Source organism: Phyllobates terribilis, unplaced genomic scaffold (assembly GCF_046119375.1).
Source record: "Phyllobates terribilis strain yellow unplaced genomic scaffold, ASM4611937v1 Scaffold_3__8_contigs__length_932513732, whole genome shotgun sequence".
In the NCBI taxonomy this organism is placed as follows: domain Eukaryota; kingdom Metazoa; phylum Chordata; class Amphibia; order Anura; family Dendrobatidae; genus Phyllobates; species Phyllobates terribilis.
Window position 1 is genome coordinate 858,467,231 of NW_027362763.1, and position 26,392 is coordinate 858,493,622.

The 26,392-nt window shown below is 41.1% G+C and overlaps 1 protein-coding gene across 3 annotated transcripts in view; it reads left to right on the top strand.

Moving 5' to 3' along the window:
* The window catches only part of MAP4K3 (mitogen-activated protein kinase kinase kinase kinase 3), a 332,521-nt gene that overhangs the window by 141,826 nt on the left and 164,303 nt on the right, over positions 1-26,392 (top strand). For all 3 annotated transcript variants that reach the window (XM_073672555.1, XM_073672556.1, XM_073672558.1), the window contains exon 3: positions 22,039-22,129. In XM_073672555.1, coding sequence (XP_073528656.1) covers positions 22,039-22,129 — 91 coding nt within the window. The remainder of the gene's footprint in view (positions 1-22,038; positions 22,130-26,392) is intronic.

Below are 26,392 nucleotides of genomic sequence, written 5' to 3' on the forward strand. Positions count from 1 at the left end.
CCAACTCCATGATATTGCCTATGGGTTTAGAATAGGATGTCACCAAGGTTCTTATAGGTGCATGATAAATCATATCAAGAATATCATTAATTGATTGTAGCTGTTTAAAATGAATCTCTATAGTTGGCATCATTTGGTGTCTATTTTGGCTGACATTTTTTGCCTCATTTATTTATTTTACTCATTTATATGGCGCCATTAATTCCCCAGCGCTTTACAGACATTATCGGCACTGTCCCCATCGGGGCTCACAATCTATATTTCTTAGCAGTATGTCTTTGGAGTGTGGGAGGAAACCCACGCAAACACGGGCAGAACATACAAACTCCTTGCAGATGTTGTCCTTGGTGGGATTTGAACGCAGGACCCCAGTGCTGCCAGGCTGCAGTGCTAACCACTGAGCTACCGTGCTGCCCTATCTGCTGAGTTCCCCATGATGTTAATGAGACTATTTGGCACGTGGCCTCAAGTATACAGATTACATACATGCGGACACGTGACCACACAGGGAATAGTGGGGAATGTCAGGTCGAGTGCCTGCAGACTATTCTTCTCAGCCAGGACAACCCCTTTAATGACATGTGGATATTTGGTTATTATCTGGGATAATTTCTATACTTGCAGAAAAAAAAGCAAATTACATTTCTTTTCAGTTACAGAAGGAAAAGTATATAGAAGTCAGTGAGGTCACCTGGCTAAGTCCAGTAATGTCTCCTAGCTTTAATCCACTTCTAAGCGTTCTAAATGGCTGCACCAGCGACTTCCCGAAATACCAGAAGAGAAGCATAAATTATTACTGGGTGCTTGTACTTTTTAGTAATGATACTTTGAATTTAGTGTGGTTCTTGTTTACTCAGTGGAAAATATATTTGACTTGTTAAGCTTTTTTTCTCTGCGGTTCAGCTTTGTCTCCACAAAACAATGTAAATATCTGTATATATCTGTGCCATTGTTCATGTCGTAGAAAATGAGCCCATTGTATAGCGCATTGCCTCATTACAGTCTGGAACAGTAAGTTCTGCTGTGCGCCATGATGCTATCTGCCATATGTAGGAGCATTAATCACTCCCAGGTCACGTGTCGATGGGCGGCTCTTACATACATGTCTGTACATCCTCTGCCCATGCTGCTTTTTTTGGGGTGAAATCTTTTGCTTCATTTTGAGATTTGAAAGTCTAATGGGATATAATATTTTCAGAAATGGCGTGAAATTCAGCGGTGTCTGAACTTATACTTTGATGAATTGGGGCCTCAGCCTATTTTTTCTATTGAAGCATCTAATGAGCGTGTGCAGAGCTCGTTGTGAAGGGAGGGGGCAGGGAAGCTGTGACATCACCTACTGTGATTGGTGGATCCTGTGTTATCAGCTGTGTATAGAGGTGTTACCTGTCATTGTAATCCTGCCTCTGCTGATGAGGAAACTGCTGGAAACTCTTCCTAAAAAAAACAGGAATTAGGACTCTAAAATATCCCCAGTGGACAGCGTGAAAATGTCAAGATTCCTAATTTAGTTTTTTTGTTTTTAAATACATGTAACAAAAAAACCCTCTTTAACTCCTTAATGATCAGGCAATTTTTTTTTTTTTGTGCTTCTTCTGTTTTTCTTTTTCCTCATCTTTTTCAAAAAGCCTTAACTTTTTTAGTTTTTCTGCCAACATAGCCATATTTTGTTTTTTTGTGGTTTGAGTTGTACTTTTCGATAACACCATCCATTTTACAATGCAAAGTACTGGAAAATAGGGGAAAAAATTCCAAGTGCGGTGAATGCAATTCCGTATTTGGTTTTATTCAATTCATTGTGCTGTAAAGATTTCCCGGCAGTATGATTCTCCAAGTCAGTACGATTACGGCAATACTAAACTTTCAAATTTTTTTTAAATTTAATTTCGCTTTGTCGCCATATTGGGAGATGCGTTGCCTTTTCATTTTTCAGTCAATGGACATTTTTATTGATACCATTTTGGGGTACACAACATTTTGATTGCTCTTATTGTGTTTTTTGCGGAGTTGCAACAACTGAAAATAATATATATATCATATATTTTGTACAGCAGTTTCTTTCACGCCAATGCATTAGAGAGGCAGTAATCCAGGTAAGTTAAAAAACAAAGTATTTTCATCAGATTATTTTTATTGAGGAAAGTTTACAATAGGGGAAGGGGGAAAAAAAAGACTAAACAAAAAAACAGCATATATCAATCAAACAATATATGTTGAAAGGGATGAATGAAAGGAAAAGTTAGGTAAGGAAGGATATGTAAGGGGAAAGAGGATCAAAGGGTGATATATACGTCACTAAGAATGCACGTTTACTTCAATTACTAACTTGTATAGGATGTAATTGTTCTAAAGCTGAAAAAACTATTAAAACAATACATATACAATATTCTGGTTCAGTTTGATTACATATTTTGTATGGCAGAGGCAGTGACCTTAGAGGGAAATTCTTTATTCCTCAAGTACCATCAGTTATTATAATGCTGAAGCAAATTATTTCTTATCACAAAAGGGAGTTCAAAGGTGTTGTGAGTTGAAACTCTTATCAATTACATTTTCAATAGATCGTATATGACTAGATTTCCAATTAGTAAAAAACAAAGTATTTTCCATACTGTTCAAATTAAAGTTCCAAACCTACATTATCCATAACGCAGCCGGGAACATTCGCATATAGTCCGTTGCCGTGGGTGCCTGCACCACCATAAGAATCTTTGGGTGCGGTAACGGCTTTACCCAAGTCTCTGGCTCTGGTCTGTGTTTAACCTCACACAGCAAGGCATACACAGAACCTCCAGCTCTGCTGCACTTGAAAACAGCTGACACACCCAAACCTTTAACTGCAGGAAAAAATGTGAATCGTGGCCATGGCCCACTTGCAAAACCCTGACTGGAGGGAGAGATCCATCCCACTACCTTCCTACAGATCTCTCCAAAAATAAAAGCCCATGTCTGGTTTTCCTAAGCCTGACTTGGTCAAATAGCTTGACCCAGTCCAGACTTATTTTTATTTTGTGTTGCAACCACAGCTGTGGCTGTAATTACAACGCTCTCCAGCGGGTTCAGCATGTTTCCAGACACATCCAGGGGGACACGTAATGACCCTCGTATATGACGCAACCCCTTTAAGCCCTTTCTGACGTGTGACCTAATAGTACGTCATGGTGACCTGGGCCGATTGGACCAATGACGTACTATTAGGTCATATGGCCATCGCGCCCGCACACAAGCGGTGCGGGGCGATCGCTGCCGAGTGTCCACTGATTGTCACAGCTGACACCCGATACTATGTGCAGAGAGCGGTCCCGCACCGCTCCCTGTACATTACCCCCTCAATGCTGCGATCGAAGTCGAACGCAGCATTGCGGGGGCAAGGGGAGGTGATCGCAGATACTACTCTCCTGCCAGCGTCCAACGCTGTCTGCCGCGGCTCCCGGATGATGTCATGACGACAAGATGTCATCATAACAACACCTGGGTCACCAGACAGCAGGAAAATAATTTGGTCATGCGCAGCGCATCACCAAAGTATCTTCTCCCTCTGCGGCAGTGACAGCCTGTATAGCACAGGAAGCTGCTGCTGCTCTCTGTTATACAGGCGATCTGAAAATAAAATGTGAAAGTCCCATAGTGGGACAAGGTGTAAAAGTAAAAAAAGAATCAGAATGTGCAAAAAAATAAAAAATTGTACAAATCTTAAATATATATATTGTACCCATAAATAAGTATTATTGTGGGAAAAAAAAACAATAAAAGTACCCATATATGGTATCGCCACGTCCGGAACGACCTGTGCTATAAAACTGTCCCACTAGTTAACCCCTTTAGTGAACACGGTAAAAAAAAAAAAAAAAAAACAAAGCAAAAAACCATGCTTTATCATACCGCCAAACAAAAGTGCAATAAAGCGCGATCAAAAAGACGAATGCAAATAAAAATGGTACCACTGAAAACGTCATTCCGCAAACAACAAACCGCCATACAGCTCCATCGGCCGAAAAATAAAAAAGTTATAGCTCTCAGAATAAAGCGATACAAGAAAAATATTTTTTGTATAAAATAGTTTTTATTGTGTAAAAGCGCCAAAACATAAAAAAACAATATAAATGTGGTACTGCTGTAATAATACTGACCCGAAGAATAACGCTGCCTTATCAATTTTACCACAAGCGGAACGGTATTAGAAAAAATAATAATAATTCCGGAATTGTTGGTTTTTGTTTTTTCCCTCCCAAAAAATTGGAATAGAAAACGATCAAAAAATGTCACGTGCCCAAAAATGGTACCAATAAAAACATCAACTTGTCCCGCAAAAAACAAGCTATCACATGATTCTGTCAGCCAAAATACGGAAAAATTATAGCTCTCAAAATATGGCGATGCAAAAACTAGTCTTTGCAAAAAAAAAAGCGTCTTTTAGTGTGTGACAGCTGTCAATAATAAAAACCTGATATGAATCTGGCATCGCTGTAATCGCACCGACCCGAAGAATAAAGCAGTCTAATCACTTATACTGCACGAGCAGCGGCGTAAAAAATAAACTTTAGGGTTAGGGTTGGGATTTTTTCAAAAGTAAAAAAAAAAAAAATGACGACGATATAGCGACTAGTGAGCGCAAGTACTCGCTACTTGAGTTTGCATCGGGTGCTCTAGTCTCCGCCCCATATGTTTTGCAGCTGTTATACAGCCAAAAAAACCTTGCAGGGATTGCCTGCCATGCACGAACGATCCCTGCATATTGTTTTTTTTTGGGGGTGTCTAATAACCGTGAAACATGCGGGCGGGGACTCGAGCATGTCACTTGAGCACACGTGATACATGGTGCATACCTGAGTACCCGATGCAAACTCAAGTAGCGAGCACTTGCACTCAAGACTAATAACAACTTATTCAATATGATGACCTAATGTAAACAAATTCTGTGTCGTACCTCTGGGTTCAAAATGTTCACTATACCCCTTGATAAAATCCCTGAAGGGGCTAGTTTCCAAAATGGGGTCACTTGTGGGGGGTTTCCACTGTTTAGGCACATCAGGGGCTCTCCAAATGCAACATGGCGTCCGCTAATTATTGAAGCAAATTTTACATTCAAAAAGTCAAATGGCGCTCCTTCCCTTCCGAGCCCTGCCGTGCGCCCAAACAGTGGTTTGCCCCCACATATGGGGTATTGGCGTGCTCAGGAAAAATTGCACAATACATTTTGGGGACCATTCTTTCCTGTTACCCTTGCAAAAATAAAAAAAAAATTGGGGTCTAAAGTAACATGTTTGTGAAAAAAGTTAAATGTTCATTTTTTTTTCTTCCACATTCCAAAAATTCCTGTGAAGCACCTGAAGGGTTGATAAACTACTTGAATGTGGTTTTGAGCACCTTGAGGGGTGCAGTTTTTAGAATGGTGTCACTTTTGGGTATTTTCTGTCATAAAGGCCCCTCAAAGTGACATCAAATGTGATGTGGTCCCTAAAAAAATGGTTTTGTAAATTTTGTTGGAAAATGTAGAAATCACTGGTCAACTTTTAACCCTTATAGCTCCCTATCAAAAAAAATTTTGATTCCAAAATTGTGCTGATGTTTTCCTCGCTCCCTCTTCCAGTAAGGGGTCTCATGTGGCTACCACAACAAATCAGTTGATGGAGCGAAATGATCTCTGCAGCCCCTTACTGGTCACATCATGTCCCTACATCTCTCTCTTCTGGCTTGCATGGCACGTTATTGCCAGGAGAGGAATTTAATCTGGTGAGGAACACATGCAGAACTGAAAAATGGTGGGGGACCTATTAGGTCAATGTTGTTCTTTTTGGGGAATAAAAGTGGTGCACCAGACCAGTTATGGGCATGGCCGAGCGCAGATCCTGTCTTGCATCTACAGTTTAGTAAAATACTATGTTTAACCTGGATCAGTGCATTTATTCTTGCTTTCCTCTTCCCAATCCTGGACCTTCACACTAGCCGATATGTTTTTCCCAGCTCCTGATTTCCCTGTGCTTTAGTATATAATGGTACTGTGCACACAAGGAATTAGAATGAGTTGTTCACACCGGGTCTGGTGGAGATGCTCGGATAGCTGACTGCAGTCCTTTGATACAGCATTTAGAAACCCTTCTTCCTAATGAATACAAGGGGGAATGGAGCCAGTGATAGGAATGTGTTGATCTTTATCTTTTATTGATGGTGCCCTTGAAAAGTACCATTGTGCCGAGAGATTTCTTGCATCTTAAAAAGCATAGGGTTTTATTGTAGAAAGCATTCAGTAGAGCCTGCGACTTAATGGTCGTCAGGCAACAGGGAAGCTTATTTCGAGCTTAGATGCTTGGCTCAGAATCTCAGGGTTGCTTAATAGAACAAGAAAGGTACGTATTCACATGGAAAGCTGCTTTTATTCAGACACATTTCCCAGACCCTTACAAGGCACCAGCGACATGATGCATGTTACAGGCACATATCGAAACTGTGTGTATTATCAGATCTATAGAAATGTGTTCATGAGGATGAAAGGAAATATTTGATATAGCTTATTGATCATGGAAATGAGGTTTACATGCTCGGGCCAGCTTGTAAAGAAGCTTTTCAATACTTTCTTCAGCTGATTTTGTTATCATTCAGAAGATACTGTATGATATACTCATGTACCCACCTTTACTGCCACAGATCAATGCACAACTTTCCAAAGGTCAGAAAAATCCACTGCCGGGTCACCCCTGATCAATGACCACCTAGACAACTGGTCTCCAGGGCTAGAGAATGGAGATCCCATTTAAAAGGGAACCTGTCAATTGGTCCCCCTAAACTGTTATCACTGCCGTGTAAGGTCTAGAGATGCATTTAAGACTATATATCCTCTTATGCCCTCAGAAAGAAAAAGATTTAATAACTGCTGTGCTGTGTGTCAATTATTTAGTGTCCAGTGGGTGTTTCTTCAGCAGGGATGTGTCCTGCATTCTCAGTGGCAATCCCTCCAAATATAGGCTTCATTGACTAATCTGACACCTCCCTCATCATCTGTTGTCTCCTGCAAAGGCATCAAGTAGAAAAGGGGGTTAGTGGACACAAAAACACTGAGTGGCGGAAATACGTCCTCTATAAAGGCCGGTAAATAGAGGATGTCACCAAGAAGCGCTATGAAATATTTTAGAAGCTTAAGTTTTACTTATGAATGGTAACATTGCAGGACCTGCACAATTACATGATCATGAAGGCTTTCCCTTAAAGCTACGCCTGCACTTGTGTCAGTAGAGCACTCGGGAGTAATATATGTTAATTAAAGCAGAAATGAATGTAACAAGGGTATGCAGGGTTTTAGTGATTTGGTTAAAGCTGTTTTACAACAACTGATTTCCCGTAGGGTTATGTTTTTAAACCTGCATATGCTGATAATTAATCACAAAAGCATTCATTATTAGCACAAACATCGGTTGTGAAACATGTAAAACATCCCATTCTTAAAGGGGTTTTCAGGCATAAAAAAAATGATCTTATCGTCCCTGTAATGATCTCCAATTCACCCTAAGGCCACAGCCCCACTATCAGTATGTGGTCAGTATGTTTTCTCAGGAGTCTGAGCCAAAACCAGGTGAGGAACAATCAGAAAAAAAGTGTAAGGCTATGTGCCCACGATGCAGAAATGCTCCAGATTTTTCCTGAGTGTTTCTGCATCTCCCTGGCAGAAAAAACACATGCGGATTGTACATGCGTTTTCCTGCCAGGGACATGCGGATGTGAAGCGTTCTTCACATGCATTTCTGCATGCGGGTTATCAAGCTCTTTTCCAGGCGATTTTAGCATCACTTGGAAAGTGCTTGACAACTTGGTCACACTATATAAATCCATGCAACCAGCATGGATTTATATAGTGTGACCAAGTTAGTTAAAAAAAAAGATTAAAAAATAAAAAAAAAACACTATACTCACCTTCCGATGGCCCCCGGTCTCCATAGTGATGCGTCCTGGCTCTCCAGCAGCTCGCGATGGTCTAAAAGGATGTGCCATGATGTCATTTAGTCATGTGACAGGTCACGCAACCGCCAACGTCAGCGATCGCGTGACCTGTCACATGACTAAATGACGTCATGGCAGATCCTTTTAGACCATCGCGAGCTGCCAGAGAGCCAGGACGCATCACTATGGAGACCGGGGGCCATCAGAAGGTGAGTATAATGTATTTTTTATTTTAAATTCTTTTTTTTACAGGTACTATGGTACCCGGGTCTGGATGAGAGTCTCCTCTTCTCCAGACCCAGGTACCATCCGCACATTGAATCGCTTAATATCCGCATGTGCACATGTAGTCATGCGGATATTAAGCGATTCAATGCAAGTCAATGGCGGCGAAAACGCCGCACTTACGCAAAATAATTGGTAGTTCTGCGGACTTTTTCGCAATGATAATCCGCAGCAGTAATTTCCGCAGCCTGTGCACAGCACATGCGGATTATCATTGGGGACCATGGTGCACGTATTACCAAGCGTTTTTTTTTTTTAGCATTTCTGCAGCGGAATTTTCGCTGCAGAAATGCTTAAAAAAACGCATAGTGGGCACACAGCCTAATAGAAACAAGTCACCAATTCTGCATTTATCACCCACTCCTGGTTTTGGCTCCCACTCCTGAGAAAAAAATACTGACCGAATACTGATAGTGGGGCTGTGGCCTAAGTGTCCATCCACTCCACCTACAAAGCACCACCCTGAGATTCCTATGCAGTCTCAAGATGGATATATAGCTGCCCTCACTATTTCACCATCCTAACACTCCTAGTATGCACTTGAGACTATAACCTTAGTTTAGCACCTCAGTAATGTTATAGGTGCTAACAATGGCACCACACAGGCTCCGTGCACTGTAGGAGAGCAATAAATCACATTTTATATTAATTTACTATAATGTAGTTTAGCAGCCTGGAAGCCCATAATCTTCCCCCTGGCCAAACTCACTAGTTGATTACTGTAGCTTACTCTTCTCTTTGGAGCCTGCACTGCCTCAGTGGCTTTTGCTCTCCCTCCCAATCACACACCATCACTCCCTGTTCATAGCCACACCCCCATATTACATGGCCAATCAGATCTCACTGCTTTGAGAGCTGCTGGCAGAGCCCCGCCTCCTGCATACAGTACAGGGCTGTGCTGACTGACCTGCTGTGTTCTGCTCCAAGCACAGACAGGAAATCTCTACTCTGTGCTTTGAATGGACTGTAGCAGGAAGTAAAGATCTATACCTCATGTGATTGCTCAGGAGCAGATCAGAATTTTCACTGTAAGTAAATTATAAAGCTTCTTAATTTCTCACAAGCTTTACAAATGTTTTAATAATTTGCCTCCTCTGAAAACCCCTTTAATTAGTCATAATAACCCTTTGGTATGTGGTATCAGTCCCAAATTTGGTAATTCTAAATATGTTTCTGGTGAACTTTTTCTGACCCTTTATAATACCCTTAAGAATACAGCAATTTCTCCTGGCTCCCCCATACTCATGAGCGCTTGGCTTTGTTCTTACGTTCTCTTGAGGGAAGAGCCGACTGGCGGTTACCGACTCAGGTCAATCTCCTACATCATCTGTCGTGGAAAAGGCACCCATACATATAAGGGCTTGTTCACACTCCCGAGTTTCTGCTGCTTTTTTTCCCCTTGTGTTATGTGTAAAAAAATGGCAGCCCTTTACAGTACCTTCAAAGTGAATGAGATGTATTAAATCTCATGCACGTTCTGTTTATTAGTTTCCTGCGGATTTGAACCATCAAAGTGTTTTTTCAGTTTTGCAGCATGTCCATTCTTCAAGCATTTTTCACTTATTCAAATCAGTGGGGAAAAATGCAACAAAAACGCGTAAAAGCGTTTTTTTTGCAGCGTTTTTCCTGCCATCACTCAGGTATTGGCAGCAGCTTTTTTTGCACCAAGTAACAAATTTTACCATTTTATGAAGCCTTTTTATTACAGACTTGAACTTAACAATACTAATGTTTCTTTAGCGGTTAAATTACAATTTATGGATGATTGATGCTGTCATTTTGGGCTCTTTGACTTGGCACTTGCATCCATAATGTGTCCATAATACACTTGTCTAAAACTTTCAAGATGCTAAAACTTTGTTCACACGCGTTTTTGCAGTGATGTTTTGTTGCTGCTTTTTTATGCAAATTAAAAGCTCCTTTTTACAGAAGCAGCAAATGCTGTGAGATTACTGTAATCCCATGCACACACGTGTTTTTTTTCCGATTAAATTAGAGCATTGTAAAGTTTTTGAAATCTGCAGCATGTCAATTCTTTTTTTCACCCATAGAAAGCAAGGAAAAAGTGAAAAAGTTTTTGCTGCATTTTTCGTTGCGTCTTTGAAGCCTTTTTGATGAATTAAACTTATTTTATGAAACATGTTCTGTAGACATAGCGCACATGTAATCCGCACCAAAAACAATAGTAGGACAGGCGTTTTGAATGCAGCATTTTTACTGCCAAGAGAGTAGCTTTTGGCTGCAGAAAGAAAAAAAAAAGCAGCAGAAAGGATACATGTGAACATACCCTATGAGACACAGAATGTTAGAATGTTTTATTCTCCTGTGCCAGGCGTACCTACACTCCTCTGCACCACTCTGTAATGTCCTCCATGCTGCTGCTTCTAAACATGTGCTACATAGAGCCAAAGAGCAAGAATTCCTGATGCCTCTGTGTACTTGTGAAACCTGCAGGATATAAGTCCTAAAATGGCCATAAATAGTGTTGTTCCCCTTGTGACAGCTTATTTTTGAAAAGTCACACAAAGTGACAAGTTTTCTTTAGAGCGTACCTTTCACCAGTCTGGGGCTACCCATTTAGTGAACTTTTTTCTCTCTCTAAATCTGTGTATATATATAGTGTATATAGTGTATTGTCAGTGTGTTAATATACTCACCTGTCTTCTCTGGTGTCTAGCGCCGCTCTGCTCTTCTCCGTTATGTCATTGCTCTTCAGACTCTACGGGTCACACTGCGTTCTGCGTGACCCGGAAGTGGCTTTGACAATACAGGGCTATGGACTCCATAGACTTACATTGAAAAGTGTGACCCATAGAGTCTGAAGAGCGATGACATCACTGAGAAGAGGAGCAGAGCGGCGCTAGACACCGGAGAAGACAGTGGTAGGTGAGTATATTAACATACTGACAGTACACTACATACAAATTTAGAGAAAAAATAGTTCATCTCAGGCTCCTTTAATAAGAGGGGATAGCCGCAGACTGGTGATTTATCTAAATTCAAGTTATTGTCAAAAATGCTCAGAATAATCCCAAATATCTTCCCAGTTTCTAGTAAAAGTCAGGTCCGAACTATCCTTTGTGTCCCCTCTTGTGGTGAAAGCATATGTCACTCTTTGCGCTAACCCAGCGTTGTCACGTCGTTTAGCAGTTACTGAACAGTGACCGCTCGAACAATGCTACCATTCAGTAACCCGTTAGTAAACGATGTAATAGTGCAAAGAGCGAGATGTCACACTTTCACTGCGAGAGGGGCCGTGGATTTCTGCGCATTTTTGACTATAACTTATATTTAGAAAAAGTCACCATTCTGGGGCAGTGCATCGGTCAGCAGGATTGTGCACAGTAAACCACATACACTGTCAGGTGGGCAACATTACACTGATTAATATGATACCTTTGTTGATGAAATCCGTCCTGTGGTTCTTTTATAATCTTTATTTTCATTTCTAACATAATGATCTGCCCATGCTTCAGGGCGGCCTTTGGGGAGGGTCTTTACTGGTGCTCTGCTTATGTATTCCTATGTCTGCCTTCTGACAAGTCACTGCACGGCAAGCGATAGATGCTACTGCACACACGCCGGCGCCATTTTGCTGGAGGAAAAAGAAATTTACCTGCAGCAATATGGCACTGCCGGCCGTGCTTGCGCAGTAGCATCTCTCGGCACATGCGTGGGCGGCGGGGGCCATTTTGCTGTATGTAAATTTCAGGTTTGGAACACAATTATACAGGCAGCATTTAAAATAGTAGGCAGGTCAGTGAAGGCACAGTGACCTGTCAGAAGGCAGACATAGGAATTCAAAAGCAGAGCACAAGATAGAGCCCCTCCCCAAAGGCCGCCTGAAGCACGAGCATCTCATTATGTCAGAAATGAAAATAAAGATTATAAAAGAACCACAAAACGGATTTCATCAACAAAGGTATCATTTTAATCAGTGTAACGGCGCCCACCTGACAGTGTATGTCATTTACTGTGCACCATCCTGCTGACAGGTGCGCTTTAAATGAGTTTATCCATGACTATTTTTTAACTTTTTTTAAACTATGGGCCTAAAAACTAACAACAGGTAGTTAATAATTACCTGCCTGTGCTACCCAGTGCCAGCACAGAGCAGTCACCGACCGCTTCTGCTGGCCATTCAGCTGCTCAAGATCAACAGAGCAGCTCTTCTTCTTCTGGGGCTTGACTGCCAATGTCATGCTGATGTACAGCCGACTCCCCACAGTTAGGCAGCGGGGAGCCGGGTGTCAATCAGCATGACGTTTGCAGTCACGTCCCATCAAAAAAGCAGAGCAGAAGAGAAGTAGCTGCTCTGTCAACGTGAAGTCAGCGGAAGCCGCTAAATCACTGGCTGGAGCTGTGTGTGACTGCTCTGTGATGGCGGAGATCGGCGCCTGGCACAACAGGCAGGTAGTTAGCGACGACCTGCCTGTTAGTTCTTGGGTCAGTCATAAAAAAGAATAAAATCATAACAACTGGGGACATAGAAAGCCAATCCTTCTATTAGCTGTGTATTACTTTTTAATGTGCCTTATCAACCGCATCGGTGTTCTCATGGCAACTTCTTCCCATTCTTTTGATAGCTTCCAGACACTCATCCAATTCTCATCCTCGGCTTGTCATGAGGCTGTTTGACGCCCAGAATACAGGGGAGACGGTTGTTTTTATTTGCTACTTGATTATTACAGGCTTCCAATATTTTAGAACAGGTAATTGAATGAAAACCTTGAATCCGTCACAAATTTGTATTCGGGAGGGGTCGCTGATAAATGGAATGTGAAGCCATGTAAAATACCGAGGCTGGCTGCATCTTCTGGAACAGTTTACGTTGTGCCATTTTCTGCTCACATTCTGCATCCTGGCTTATTTATCTGAGATCAGTGCTCCTAGTACCAGGAAGATGTGAAATAATGAACAGAGCTGGTGGCCATGTACCCTCCTAGCAGGGGGCTGATGCTAGCCTCAGCTGCTTGTGGCACAGATTGTCACTAGATCCCTGCTGCGCTTCTGTTCATTAAGATTTTGCCTCTTGCATCGTAGCAAATCTTCAATTTTAGATAAACTAATTGAAAGCACTCTATAAAAACGCATAATCAGACAGAACGAGTTTATAGCAGTATAGCCTTAAAGGGAAGAAGGATCCAACCCTTCCCCCACCACCACCCAGACTATTAACATGGTCATGTTGCTCTCTGCATCAGTAAGTGTGTGGATGACATTGTTTTTCAATCTGTTTCTCCCTGACTGAAAAATCACTGTTTTTTAATTCATATGCAAATGAAGCTTAAGTGCTGTGGGAGTATCAAAGCACTTTCCAAGCCTCTGCCTCATGGCTCTATTGCCTGCCCAGTCCCATCTTTCTAAGCTGTGTAGTAAAGCCTGAAAGGTGTCAGTCAGAGGAAGGTGGTGCTGAGCGGGGAACTGTCAAGTGCTTTGACAGTCCCAGAGCACTTGAAGGAGTGGTCCGAAACTAAATGTTTAATTAAAAGTTCCCTATCCTTCCCTAACTACGGTATCTGACTGGTTTTATTTTTATTTTTTTACTACTTCCTCTTTGATGACTCTTCAATTGAGAATCCCAGTGCCTGCTGGGATACTCAAATGAGTTTTCATTAAGAGGCAGAGGCTGCGGTCACTGCTGCAGCATCTGTCCCCTCCCTGAAACAAAACGTCATCAGGGTCACCTGTTTCAGGGGCTGGGCTAGTCGCTGCAGTACTGAGCATGCGCGGTTGCTAATTCTGATGGATGCTCAGTAGATTCTTGTTAATTTGCACTGTTCTTCTCAGCGCACAGTGACAATGCGCTCTCTCCCCGGCTCTGATCAGAAGTGACTAGCCGACAACAGAGCGCACTGTCATCGAACAGTAAAGTAAAGCAGTTAGAGTAGTGAGGGAAGGATAGGGAATTTTTAATTAAATTATATTAGAGAAAGATTAGATTATGGCATTAAATAGAGATTTAGGAGTAAAATAAAATTTAGTTACGGACCACCCCATTAAGTTTTATTTTCGTATGAATTAAAACAGTGCTGCTGTGTACACTGCCAGAGCATACACAGTGTCATTTTAAGTAACAAAAATCAAAATCTGTGATCGTCCAAAGCTCCATGTAAGCGATTTACTATAAACACTAATAATCATAAAAATAGATCATGAATCTACTGCTAGGATTAAGGCCCAACTTAATGCAAACAGAGGGATGAAGTGTTATGCCTGTTTTATTTTCATTTGCCTGCTGCCTACTTTTCTCTATTTTCTTTCTCTTTTAAATCATCTTTTGTCATTTTAATCAGCTCCTTATTTTCACACTGCGTCTTCTCTCCTCCCGATCCCCTTCCTCAATGTTATGACTTGTTCAGATGAGTGTGTAATGCAGACATGTTCTGTCCAAGTAAAAATCGGGAAGCAAACTGAATACTGACCAATGTAAATCATTATGTTGCCCATTCATGACCCTTTCCATGTGAGAGCAATTGCCGCCTGCAGTATACTGTACCGATTCTGGGATGAGACGTGTCCACTCAAGTCTGTGGGTGCGCAAAAAAATGGGATCCCATATGGAACATCAGTATTGCATCCGATTTTTACGGATACATTGCCATTATTAACCTAGGAAACTGTATTTGATGTACATGTACATTCTAAAATGTTAATGTATAAAGACGGCTGTTACGTGAATGTAAAAAATGGACACATTGATGCAAAAAGGATTACAATACGGATGAAAATTGTCCGAGTTTTCTGGACGAAAATCAGATACTTTTTCATACACTTTTCTGACCCCAGTCTTGCTTCATCCTTTCACTTCTTCTCTTCCCATCTTTCCTTCTCTTCCTTTCATGCCTTTTTTTCTAATACATATATTCAATGCCGTAACTGATGAAACACTATGGCAAGGAAACGTCCTAAATTTCTCTGTCCCCTTCTTATTTTCACAATTTTTCAAAATCTCATTCATACTTTGTAGAAAAATGTATTGTGGATTTTAGGATGAGCTAGAGATTCAGACCTTGTTCTTGGATTTTTCACAGATGTCTTGTGGTTTTCGCAAGTTGAATTAAGTTAAAATGTAAATTTAAAATAACATTTGACAGATATACGCATGGCAAGATAGGACGATGGTTTGAAAATCTCTTATGAAGGGAAGGGAATACTTATTCGTCTCTTTGAGGACTGGAATTGTGATAAACTGATCTAAAGAAAGAAATTATCAAAGATCTATAGTAAATGAAATCTCTCTGAACTCCCAGGAAAAATTCCTCTTTGCGTGTAGAATATATTTGGCAGTGCAAGTAAAATAATATTGGAGCAGAAATGGATTTTTCATGGTTGGAAAAAAAGATGACAAATCGGCAAGCTGTTGTACCATGTAAAATGACTCCATTGCATCTTCTGCGAAACTTCTCTAAATGAAGCCAATGAGCTGGGCGATGGAAAGGGAGCAGCTCTCAAGAGCAGGACACTTTTTTTTTTTTTTACTCTTTTTTTATTCTATGCCTGGAAAAAAAATATTTGAAAAACAAATTGACACAAACCTTTGAGAAAACACGATATACAAAGGAAGTTTTACTTTGAAACGGAAAACTACTGTAGCTAATTTTAGCTTTTACATTTCTATACTACTTGAGTCAGTTATTGGTCTATAATATTTTATTCTCTACAGGAGATATATTGCACAAACTAATCAAATAATGCTAGATTTAGGTGTGCTGTTTGTATACCCAGTAGCGCAGTGTTTCGCAGCTTAGTCAGGGAATTTCCCTAGAGCACAGCACCAAGATGGCACTTTTACAAAAGAGATGGCTAAACTGTATTAACCTGCCCAAAGACACTTGGCAATAAGATATAGTACATCTCAGCCAGATGGTGCTTTGTGATACTGACTGGCTGTGTCTTCTTTTTGTCCCTTTTGCTCTCTATATTGAAATGTTCCTGGTCCACTCTACTCGATGGTGTCACTCTGAATTGACTGTGTCAAGTACTCTCTGTGATGTCTTATGCCTTACTGATTAAAGGCGATTTTTACAAATTCTTCTATAAAGTAGGGAATCTAATCAAATAAACAGAAACTTGGACCACTCACACTTGGCCACCCCTTCTTCCCACCGTCTCTGGCCGTCCCTACCGGTCTTGAGGTGAAAACTTCCTGTCTACCAGGTGACTGACAGATGTCAACTCTTCACTCCATTGCATATTCGAGTGAAGATTTAGTAAAATGCCAATGTCAGTGCCATGTTGGTACTCCTGTGAAGCCCAGCCACAATCTTGGCTTCATAGGAGACAATGATTTTTATTATATACTAGAATACAGTGGTATTGCAGTGTATTGAACAAGCAATCACAGGCTCAAGTTCCCTATGGGGAATAAAAGTTGTAAAAAAAATTAAAAATTGCAAAATATATATAAAATGAAAAGTCTTATCGACCCCTTTTCCCTAGTGAAAAATAAAGAAATTTTTAAAATAAACATATTTGGTATCAACGCGCTTATTAAAGTCCAATCTATTTTAAAAAAAATAATTGTGTAACCAGTATAACAAGAAATGTAAAGAAAAAAAAATCTCAGAAAACCAAAATGTACTTTTCTTTTGGTCACCGCACCAAGCACAAAAATTCAGTAAAAAGAATGAAAATGGAATGAACGTACTTTATTAAAAAAAAAGAACCTTTCCACGCTGCAGTTTATAATGGTGCTTTTTTAGGGGACATATTAGGTTTGTGCACCCTAAAATGGTAGTATTATAAAGTACAGTTTGGACGTTTTTTTTTTAAATAATATACTTTTTGTATTTTCATCATTACACAGTATTAGTATATTGTATTAATGTGAACAACAAGTTTTTCTTAAAGGGGTGTTTCACTATTAAAATATTGATGACCTATCAAAATAAGTTTGGTGGCAGTGCTGGACGTGTAACCTCCCACCTATCAGCTGGGTGACGGCCGGTTGTAAATGGACAACACCGCTCCATCAAGTGTCCAGTGACCATTGCTGGGTTGTCCAGCAGTGACCTCTAGACAGCTAACAGACCTGTGCATTACCACTCTGGATCTGTTGTCATCTGGCCACCGCCGGAGCCAGGAGCAGCTGATCAATGGGGATCTTGGTCCCTTTAATGTATTTTTTAAGCTTAGAAAATGTTCCCATAAATGTAGCAGAAAATCCCAATGAATGATCTGCTGCATTTTAGAGTATCAGCTTTGCAAATGCAACGCTAAGAAATCTTATGAATATGCTGCGAAAAATATTCAAAGTATAAATTACAAATTTGTAATCCCGTGTCTATTTTTCTTGTGGATGTCGATGGGTTGTTTGCCCTTTGCAATGCCAAGAATAAAACATGCAATGATATTCACAGCGATTAAAGGGGTCGAACGCTTTCTTTATTTTACCAGTTGCTTTGGGGACATGATTTTCTGTACTATTATACAGGTATGACAGGTTCTCCTCCTGCTCTCGTTAGTGCAGCTTTCCTCGCAGACGGCACAGCTCTCCAGTCCATACAGTGGGAAAGACACCTCACATTAGAACTGCTTTTCTATTGGAGGAGACTGATGGACAGGTGGTCACATGTTCCTCCACCAGCCGCCATTTTATGGACTGGAAATCTGTGCATTCTGCGGAAGGTTGTACTAAGAAAGTGCAGGAGGAAAACCTTATGCACAAAATCATGGCCCCTAAAATATATGTTGAAATACAGATACAGAAGCCAACCCCTTTAATTATGTTGTGTCATTTCCACTGAATTAGGTCCATAGTGAAATTGAATTTGGAAATGTAATAATTAGTGGAAAGGGACTGATAACCCCCGTTTTTTAAACTGCAATTCTTAACATTTTCCATATGGGAAAGCTCTAAAATAAATATCAAATAATCCAAATTCCAGCTGTACCTTCAATAAGTTTGGTGTGGGAAGAGGAAAAGTATTCCATCCTCCGGCTGAGAGCTGGTGACTACCCCCACACTCCGCACCAGGCTGAGGTGGCTGTCTGGTGCCAGCTGGTTGTGGCAGTCCTGGTAGATCGTTACCTGACCTCCACCGCACCCTGGTCCTGTCACCCTGCTGCACACTGTATGTCCTGGTTATTCACAACTTGTAGACTTTACAAATAGGTAAATAAGTTATTAGATTATGGAAGGAAAAAAGGTGGAGAAGAGAATATCCAATGTTATAAGGGATATACCAGCTTGTCTGACACACACGATCTATTAAAACCATTCTAGATGACATTTTAGCACTCTGTTCCTGCACGGCTTTCCTCTGCCCTTGTCTTTTCTGTTCTTGCGTGTGGGGAGATGAGTGGCATTTTGCTGGAGTAGATGGCCGCGGGCCCGGAGGGAGTTGTGCTGATTTGCTGCCACCTGTCTCTGGAACCAGTGGCTAATGTCAGGTCACACAGGGCTCGCAGTGGCCAGATGCACACAAGGAAGATCATTTGCAGGATCAGTCAGCACTGAGACCTCACAGGCTTGTTAATTGTTTCTCAGACAAATAGTCACAATTACAATTGACATTTCCATCTATATAAATACCTTATACTGAATGACTATTACCTCTGTGTCTGTATGCAAAGAGAATGGTCTGGGATCAACGAAATGGGCTAAGGGCGAAAAAGCCATAAAAAGAGTAAATAATTAAGCATTGCATACCTCATAGATCCTCCATCACTACAGATCTGGCGCTCCCTGACATCTCTATTTACTGTGCTCCAGCGATGTCCTATCAACACACATGACCACTGCAGCCAGTCACTGGTACCAGCAGTGTGATTGCTGAGGTCCGTTATTGGTTGCAATGGTCATGTGTGTTGATTTATCATCTTTGCTGCAATACGGTAAAAGGCTTTCGCTTGTAAGCGAGGGTGGTTAACAGATGAGCATTATTATTATTATGGCATTTTCCTCTTTTCCTTGATTTTGTTGATCTTGATAACCCCCTTTCAGACAATGAGCTCGTCTTACATTCCAGTTCAGTCATTTTTAATCTCACTCTAATCGTTCTTCAAAGTTTCTAAATGTAAATTCTCCAACTGATAACAGAATTATTAGTGGTTACTCCACTAAAAAATTTACCACCCATGTGACAAATGTATGATCACTTAGGGCCCCACTGGTGCAATTTATGGGAGTCACAGATCATGTCTAGGTCCTGATGATTGCACAAATTGCATTGATGATGCTGAAAAGTGGAGTAAATGTGTATCTAGATACAGTGAATAATCCAGACACACTATTTCTTAATACTATGTCTGCATGGGCCGTTGTGAGCATATCCCTTTTCTTTAGAGAGGTCATTGTAAGGCTCCATGACTTTTTATAGATGGCACTAATATTTAAAATGTCTAACGATAGGCTTTAGTCTAGCTCTTTGTGGCTTCAAAGTCTCTTCAAGCAACCAATGTAGGAGAAATCTATATGTCTGGGGGGCTCATGAGGTCTACCTCATCCAGAAGGCTACTCCGTGCCTGACTATAGTGTCATACTGTGAGATAAGTTGCAGCTTTCTCCCCACTTCCATTGATCTCAGACTTGACTCCACATGGAAACGGTATTGGCTTCAACACTGCTGCATTGGAGTATGTTCACATGCAGCCTTCTTGATGAATTTTTTTTTCCAAAGGATAAACATAGACAATAGCCTTAATAATGCAGCATTAATTTTGAATTATAATGTGCTTTTTAGACAGGTTTCCTGTGTGTTTTTGCATATGTTTCTATTTTGTTTTTATTCTTCCTTTTTTACTTCGCAGTTTGCACACACACCCTCCAAGATCCCATCATTTGCCCTTCCCCGGGGACAGTCCAACTCTTCTCTGCATGTTCTAGCTAGATGGCAGACTCCCGAAAGGAGTCCGAATCCCTGTCACTTCTCAGCTCTGAAATACAGTAAACCTGGGTCCTTCTAGTGGACAAAACCTAAATACACCCCCAGCAATCTGTGCGTACACGTGGGCTTGTGACCGTTGCCTTACAGGGATATTCTCATATGTAGGTTAGATTCTGGCTTGGTACCATTCATTCATAAACCGACTTATCAGCTTAGTTGTAGGGATGAGCGAATCTTGCATAATTCATTTTTGGCAGATTTGCTTTGTGGCAGATTCGATTCAGTCTGAATGAAATATCTCCGAATCTAAAGGGCCCGAAAGGACAGTTATTAGCTCTGAGGTCTTTCCAGACACCTATGGTAAGTATAGTAAAAAAGAAAATGGAATGGTTAAAAAATAAAAAAAACATTATTTGTCCTTAGGCTACGGCAGCTCCTTTATGCGTCATTGCCGATCTTCATATTTTCCGGTGCTAAAGCCTGTGATTAGCCTCAGCGGGGGGCAATGCACATCATTAAAGTCAATGACCTCCAAGTGAGGGCAATCGAAGTCCTTAGTCCTATCAGGGACTGTCCAGAAAGATCCAAAGACAGGTGTTGGATTTGTTGTATTCTTCTAAATCAAATCCCAAAATTTGGATATTGCCAAAAATTATTTGGGAAATTTCAGAACAAATTTGCTTCTGCTTAGTAGCTCTTACTTCCCTTTCGGTGTTGAGCCAAGCGGCGCACCAAATGGCTGAGGTTTCTGGTGTTTGCTGGAGCTTCCCTGGCGTACATGCAAAGTGTAAATAAGAAATGAACAGGTCCCAAACCTGAACAGCCTAGAAATAAAATGAGGGTGACATTCATAACCATTCTCATGTCATTTGTGCAATGTACCGTCTCAGATGGACGCACCATACGTCCTACAGATGTATGCGTTACTAGACTACAAAGTCCGGGGCACACCAGACACACGAAGCGTGCCCTCCCATCAAACATGTGCACAATGTGTTTTGACAATATGGGAAAATAAAAGCATGTGCTTGTCACTTCCATACAGAGAAGAGCTCTGAATTTGTTTCTGAGCAGGAGCCGAGAGGAGGTGAACATATTCTTCAGCATATGCTGGTGCTCTTTTCAGGAATAAATCTGACTCCTTGAAGTGAGCCATACCAAAATGCAATGGCTGTAGTCATTGTGCTGCAGGCTGCTTGCCGTGTGTGGATCTTTTGCTATATCTTTGATTCTAGAAGCTTTTTTGTATACTTAAAGAAGCACTCCCATTAAGTTTTCTATGCATGTACTGTAGTGAGATTGTATTAATATACTCACCTGCTTTCTCCGGTGTCCAGCGCCGTTCTTCTCCTCTTCTCACTGACCTCACCACTATTACAACCAGTCTGCTCTATGCGTGAGCCGGAAGTCTCTTTTACAATGTAAGCCTATGGTGCCAGGTTCTGACGCTCCATAGGCTTACGGTGTAAGAGTTATTTCTGGGTCACGCAGAGCATTGATGTCACTTAGAAGAGCAGAACGGCGCTGGATACTGGAGAGAGCAGCAGTAGGTGAGCATGTTAATTCCCTCACATTACACACATTTAATGAATTAAAAACTTAATGGGAGTGCTCTTTCTAATTCATGAAAAGCTCTGGCAGAAATCTTACTCCAGTCTCGGATTAGAGTAAGATTTATGGCAAGGTGCAACGCACAGATAATTCTTTAAGAAGCGTGTGCCTCTTAATGAATCAGGCACATCTTACTCCAGCATGTCCCCATATCATGCCTCCTTGTGATGAATTGGGGCCTTATATTCATGCAATGAATGGGCACCTCATGAGGCACATCTGTATACTGTTTACTGGTAGAAAGACGGAAGCTCTAGCTCGCAGTGCTCAGCATAGAGCATTGTCCTAATGTGAACATAGGCTAATTTGTATTTCTTAATTAGTTTTATATGTACAGTATTTGTTATATATCTATATATTTGTGTTTAATCCTTTACAGGAGAAGACTTTGCGGTGGTGCAGCAGGAGATCATAATGATGAAGGACTGCAAACATACGAACATCGTGGCTTACTTTGGCAGCTATCTGAGGTGGAGTATTTTGATACATTTGTTCTTGGATGTGAACACAAAAATATAGATTTTGATGTTTCATTTAGAGTTTCCTTAAATTGTTCACAGCTTGAAATGTATTGGCTGCTCCTCTTAGAGAAAGGGCCAAATCACTTTTGATATCTGATCGTATATATCCTAGCCAAGCTTGGTTTTCATGCTTATGCCTTTTTGAAGGGAATCTGTCACCAGATTTTGGCCACCTAGTCTGAGAGCAGCATAATGTAGGGTCAGAGACCCCAATTCCACTGATGTGTTACTTAATGGGCTGCTTGCTGTAGTTTTGATGAGATCACTTTTATCTGCAGAGAAATGTAAAACAAATTAATATTTGGTGTGATCAGCCTTTTCCTTTAAAACAGCATCATTTTTTCTAGGTACATTTGAACTCTGCAAGAAGATTGTTCCAAACATCTTGGGAAACTAACCACAGTTCTGCTGTGCATGTAGGCTTGTGGAAATCATTCTATCTCTTCATGTAATCCCAGACGGACTCAATGATGATGAGATCTAGGCTCTGTGAGACCATATCATCACTTCCAGGACTCCTTGTTCTCCTTTACACTGAAGATAGATCTTAATGACATTGGCTGTATGTTTGGGGTCGATGGCCTGCTGCAGAATAAATTTGGAGCCAATTAGACGACTACCTGATGGTATTTGATGATGCATAAGTATTTGCCTGAATTTCTCAACTGAGGACATCCTTAATCCTGACCAAACCCCAACTCCATTTGCTGAAATACAGCCCCAAATTTAAAAGGACCCTTCACCATGCTTCTCTGTTGCCTGCAGACACTCATCATTGTACCACTCACCAGCCCTTTGGAAACAAACTGCCATCTGCTACAGCCAAATATTTCACATTTTGACTCCGTGCACATGCTGACCTCTTTCTACAGCCAAGTTCATTCATTGAGTCGCTTGGCCTTGTTCCATCTTGAAGGTATGTTTTTTTGCCACAATTCTGCCATGAAGACCACTTCTGGGGTGATTCCTTCAAACAGTAGATGGGTGTAGTTGGGTCCCACCGGTTGCAGCCAGTTCTGAACTTATGGCACTGCTGGACATCATCTGATTTCGAAGTGTAGCAAGCACAGTGTGTCTTTCATCTGCTGCACTAAGTTTCCTTGGCCAACCACTGTGTCTGTGGTCCTCAATGTTGCCCATTTCTTGATGTTCTCATAGCTGAGAAATATAGACATATACTTACCATCATATAATACCATCACGAATATATCTGATTGGCTCTGCGGTTAGTTCTCTAAGATGTTTGGCACAAACTCCCTGCTGAGATCTTACAAAAACTGTGTGCAACTGTATCTAGAAGAATTGATGCTTTCATGCTGCTTTGAAGGAAAAGTGTGTTCACATTCTCTTGTTCATTCACTTTGCATTTTATTCATTGATAAAACTAAATATTAACACTTTTATTTTTCAAACCATCCTTACTTTTTAGCATTTGTTTTGCACACCTGCCTCAAACTTTTACATCATACTGTACTTTAATACAGCTGAGTTGTGTATGAGTCATTTTAGTGCTGGAAATGTCTGGCTTTCCTGAAAGAACAGGAACTAAAAGTCTAGAATGAGGCCTAATGGTTAACCCCTTTAAAGCCCAAGATGTATTAATACGTGGCTGCGCCCTGGGCTTTAAGAGCCTGACCCGTATTAATACGTCATTGCGATCGCGCGCACACAGAGCTGTTACAATCAGCTGACACCCGGTGCTATGTGCAGGGAGCGGTCCCGCAACCGCTCCCGGCAAATTAACCCCCGCAATGCTGCGATCGAAGGCGATCGCAGCAGTGCGGGGGCAAGGGGAGGTGATTGGAATACTCACCTCCTCTTCCGGCCTCCAGCGCTGTCTGCCGCGGCTTCCCGGATGTTGCCATGACGACCCGATGTTGTCATGACAACATTCGGTTCACCAGACAGCAGGAAGATGTTTTGGTCATGCGCAGTGCATGACCTAAACATCTTCTCCCTGTGCAGCGCTGACAGCCTGTATAGCACAGGGATGGTGCTGCATTCCTGTGCTATACAGGCGATCAGAGAAAAAAAAGTGAAAGTCCCATAGTGGATTGTGAGCCCTCGCGGGCAGGGTCCTCGCTCCTCCTGTACCAGTCGCTGTCACATTGTGTTCAAGATTATTGTAATTGTTCTTGTATTATACCCCTTTTTCACATGTAAAGCGCAATGGAATAAATGGCGCTATAATAATAAATAATAATAATAATAGTGGGACAACGTGTAAAAATGAAAACAAGTGTCAGAAAGTGAAAAAAAAAATTGTACAAATATTTAAAAAAAAAAATTAAAAAAATAATCAACCAAAAATAAAAATATAATGTACCCATCATTAAATATTACTATGAAAAAAAAACAACAATAAAAGTACACATATTTGGTATCGCCGCGTCCGGAACAACCTGACCTATAAAACTGTCCAACTAGTTAACCCCTTTAGTGAACACGGTAAAAAATAAAAAACTAAGCAAAACGCAATGCTTTATCATCATACCGCCAAACTAAAAATTGAATAACGCGATCAAAAGACGAATGTAAATAAAAATGGTACCGCTGAAAACGTCATCTTGTCCCGCAAAAAACAAGCCGCCATACAGTTCCATCAGCCGAAAAATAAAAGTTATAGCTCTCAGAATAAAGCGATGCAAAAAAATAATTTTTTCTATAAAATAGCTTTTATTGTGTAAAAGCGCCAAAACATAGAAACACTATATGAATGTGGTACCGCTGTAAACGTACTGACCCGAAGAATAAAGCTGCCTTATAAATTTTACCACACGCGGAACAGCATAAAAAAAAAAAAAAATCCTGAATTGTTGTTTTTTGTTTATTCTGACTCCCAAAAATCGGAATAGAAAGCGATCAAAAAATGTCACGTGCCTGAAAATGTCACCAATAAAAACGTCAACTCATCCCACAAAAAACAAGCCGTCATATGACTCTGTCGGCCAAAATATGGAAAAATTATAGCTCTCAAAATATGGCGATGCAAAAACTAGATTTTCCAAAAAAATGCATCTTTTAGTGTATGACAGCTGTCAATCATAAAAACCCGATATTAATCTGGTATCGCTCTAATCGTGCCAACCCGAAGAATAAAGTAGTCTAATCACTTGTACCGCACAAGGAACGGCGTAAAAAATAAACTCTCGGGTTAGGTTTAAGGTTGTGCTAGGGTTAGGGTTAGGATTAGGGTTGGCTAGTGTTAGGGTTGGGTTGGGGTTAGGGTTGGGCTAGGGTTAGGGTTAGGCTATGGTTGGGGTTAGGGTTAGGCTAGGGTTGGGGTTAGGGTTAGGCTAGGGTTAGGGTTGGGATTTTTTTCAAAAGTAAAAACAAAGATGACAATATGGCGACTAGTGTTGAGCGCAAGTGCTCGCTACTTGAGTTTACATCGGGTGCTTGGGTATGCACTGAGTATCGCGGGTGCTCAAGTCTCCGCCCCATATACTTTGTCGCCAAAAAAAACTCGCGGGGATTGCCTGCCATGCACGAGCGATCCATGTTTTTTTTTTGGGTGTCTAATAACCGTGAAACATGCGGGCGGGGACTCAAGCATGTCACTCAAGCAAGCGCGATACATGGTGCATACCTGAGTACGCGATGCAAACTCAAGTAGTGGGCACTTGCGCTCAAGACTAATGACAACTTATTCAATATGATGACCTAATGTTATCAAATTCTGTGTCGTACCTCTGGGTTCAAAATGTTCACTATACCCCTTGATAAAATCCTTGAGGGGGTGTAGTTTCCAAAATGGGGTCACTTGTGGGGGGTTTCCACTATTTAGGGACATCAGGGGCTCTCCAAACGCGACATGGCGTCCACTCTCGATTCCAGCCGATTTTGCGTTCAAAAAGTCACACAGTGCTCCTTCCCTTCTGAACTCTGCCATGAGCCCAAACACTGTATTTTCCCCACATATGGGGAATTGGCGTACTCAGGAGAAATTGCACAACAGTTTTTGGGGTCCATTTTCTCCTCTTACCTTTGTGAAAATAAAAAAATTGGGGCTAAAACATAATTTTTGTGGAAAAAGTTAGATTTTTTTTATTTCCACGGCTCCATGTTATAATCTTCTGTGAAGCACTTTGGGGGTTCAGGGTGCTCACCACACATCTAGATAAGTTCCCTGAGGGGTCTAGCTTCCAAAATGGTGTCATTTGTGAGGGGTGTCCACTGTTTAGGCACATCAGGGGCTCTCCAAATGCAACA